At 41.6% G+C, this 2,238-nt stretch overlaps 1 protein-coding gene across 1 annotated transcript in view; it reads left to right on the forward strand.

Moving 5' to 3' along the window:
* LOC307089333 (uncharacterized protein) overlaps positions 1-1,751 on the forward strand; it is a 17,101-nt gene extending 15,350 nt beyond the window's left edge. Inside the window, exon 11 of the mRNA XM_079755545.1 lies at positions 101-1,751. Coding sequence (XP_079611671.1) covers positions 101-262 — 162 coding nt within the window. The 3' untranslated portion in view covers positions 263-1,751. The remainder of the gene's footprint in view (positions 1-100) is intronic.
* Positions 1,752-2,238: the final 487 nt, after the last annotated feature.

Raw genomic sequence — 2,238 nt, forward strand, 5'->3', positions numbered from 1 at the left:
CCACAAGAAACATGAAATGAAAGGACAATGTATTTTATATGGTGTGAAGCAATAACACAAAAGTTTGATTGTGTGTGTGTGGGTGTGTCTGGGTGGTCAGACCGCATGCAGCTATCTGCTGACTCACTACGACTGGGCCCTGGACCCCCCCGACCAGAACACCTCCTATAAATGGCTGCCGGCGTCCCGCCCGGCCGAACCGCTCCACCTCTCCTTCACCAGACTGGACCAGACCGGTTCCTGCCCCACACACCCTCAGTGAGGCTCAGATCATTGAAGGCTAGTGCTAGTGATAATGAAGGAAGGGGTTGAACTCAACGAGTTTGGCACATTAGTGACTCACTGTTTTTAATTAAAAAAACAAGGCATTTTTTTATTTTATTTTTTTAGTTTTGCTTTTTGCACACACACTGAAACACACAGACATAAAGAAAAAAAAGGGCACTGACGACTGGTATGTTATCGGTTATCACATGGAAGTAGAAAATAAGGTTGAAATACGGAGAGACAATGACAAGAAGGCTTTGGGTGGACTGGAGGATTGTGGCTGGAGAACGATGGAGAGGTTCAGCAACCAGCTGCCTACTCAGTGAACAAAGCTATCAACCCCTGAATTCATTTACATTTGGAACAATTTGGTTATTGGGAAAATCTGTTGCTAATCATGATGTTTTATACTGTTTAGAGTAATCCTAGCCCCAGTAAAAACATTTGATGGTGTAAACCCTAGCCCTTACTCAAAGTAACTGCTGGAAATGACAACTGTGTCTGCTAAAAGTCTGCTAAATGTAACAATAGCCCCAACGTCTATAATCCACAACAGAACATACTTAAAATTCATTGACATGATTCAATCAAAATGTTTCCCGGTACCTTCAAACCCCTTCTGATCCAGCAATGGGCTTGGCCACGCTCAGAAATGAATCATTACTAAAATGTTGGGCACAACCATTTGTTGTTGTTGGAAGCATTAGACATTAAAGTGTAATTCCGGCGAAAATTGAACCCAGGGTCTTTGTTTTGGCATGTAAACCCATCAAATAAGCCCTCCAGATACCTTTTTCATTGAAAATCGAGTATAGAGTTTGGCCGGCGCAATGTTTGGCTTCCATGTTATTGGCTAGGGGCACAGCGAGTGCTTCCAAATCAGCATTTTGTAGCCACTAATATAGCTCAAAATAGCACCAAACCTCTGCAGTAGCATAATTAGGGTCCCTACACATAAAACGAAGCATCAACAACTTAGTTAGCGTAGCAGGAGTTTATTAAAAAAGAGTGTGAAAAGGTCTGTGCCTTACAAGGCGAGGCGCCAACAAATTTAACTTAACAATCTCCCCTCTTGATACTTAACTGTTTTAAATTTGTTTGCGTCTCTATTATATTATTTACGGTAGCCAAACCTATTATATTATTTACGGTAGATACATTTTCAATGAAAAAGTATCCGGAGGGATCGCCGGAATTACCCTTTAACAGACTTGACTGCAGACTGCTCTATTGAGATCACGGTCTAATGACAGGAAAGCTACATATTCTTGAAAAGAATAGTGAAGTACTCTCTGCGTTGAGCTTGACACTGTTGGAAAACAGCGGTTCTTTACGTTATGCTGCAACTCTATCAGACTCTTAATACACCAGGAGGCTCAAACATGTTTGTACAGTCAATGTAACTTAACAGTCAACACACAGATGTAACACACACACACAGAAACGCACAAACTGATTACACACTATAGCAAAGACACACTTAAGCAACCACACATTGAAAAATACTAAAACTAAATGACATCCATGCACACACAAATAAAAAATAAAAACTGTCAAAAACGTTGTTTGTCCTTGATCATGGCCTGTGGCCCAAAAACACACACACTGAAACACACACACAGAAACAGACAAACTAAGTGCAATGCAACTAGTAGCGTACTACTAGTACTACTAGTACTAGTACAAACTAAGTGCAATGCAAACACTTAAGCCCCTCACGCACACAGAAACACCCACACCTTCCCCAGGAGCAGGATCATGTGTGTTACTATAGAGAAGTCAAAACACATACTGTATCCATGGTTACCAGTCATAACAACCCTCCAAAAGGACCTAAGGACCCATCTTCTATACGGAACTGAGTAGCATCAACAACATCTCTGCAAGTGTTACTATAGCAACAGGAAGTTCATCAGTGTTGGTAAGGATGCGGATGTTGTGAGAGTGGAACTCCCTGATCGCTAAGCAACC

The sequence above is a fragment of the Pollachius pollachius genome, assembly GCF_949987615.1.
Source record: "Pollachius pollachius genome assembly, chromosome: 18".
In the NCBI taxonomy this organism is placed as follows: domain Eukaryota; kingdom Metazoa; phylum Chordata; class Actinopteri; order Gadiformes; family Gadidae; genus Pollachius; species Pollachius pollachius.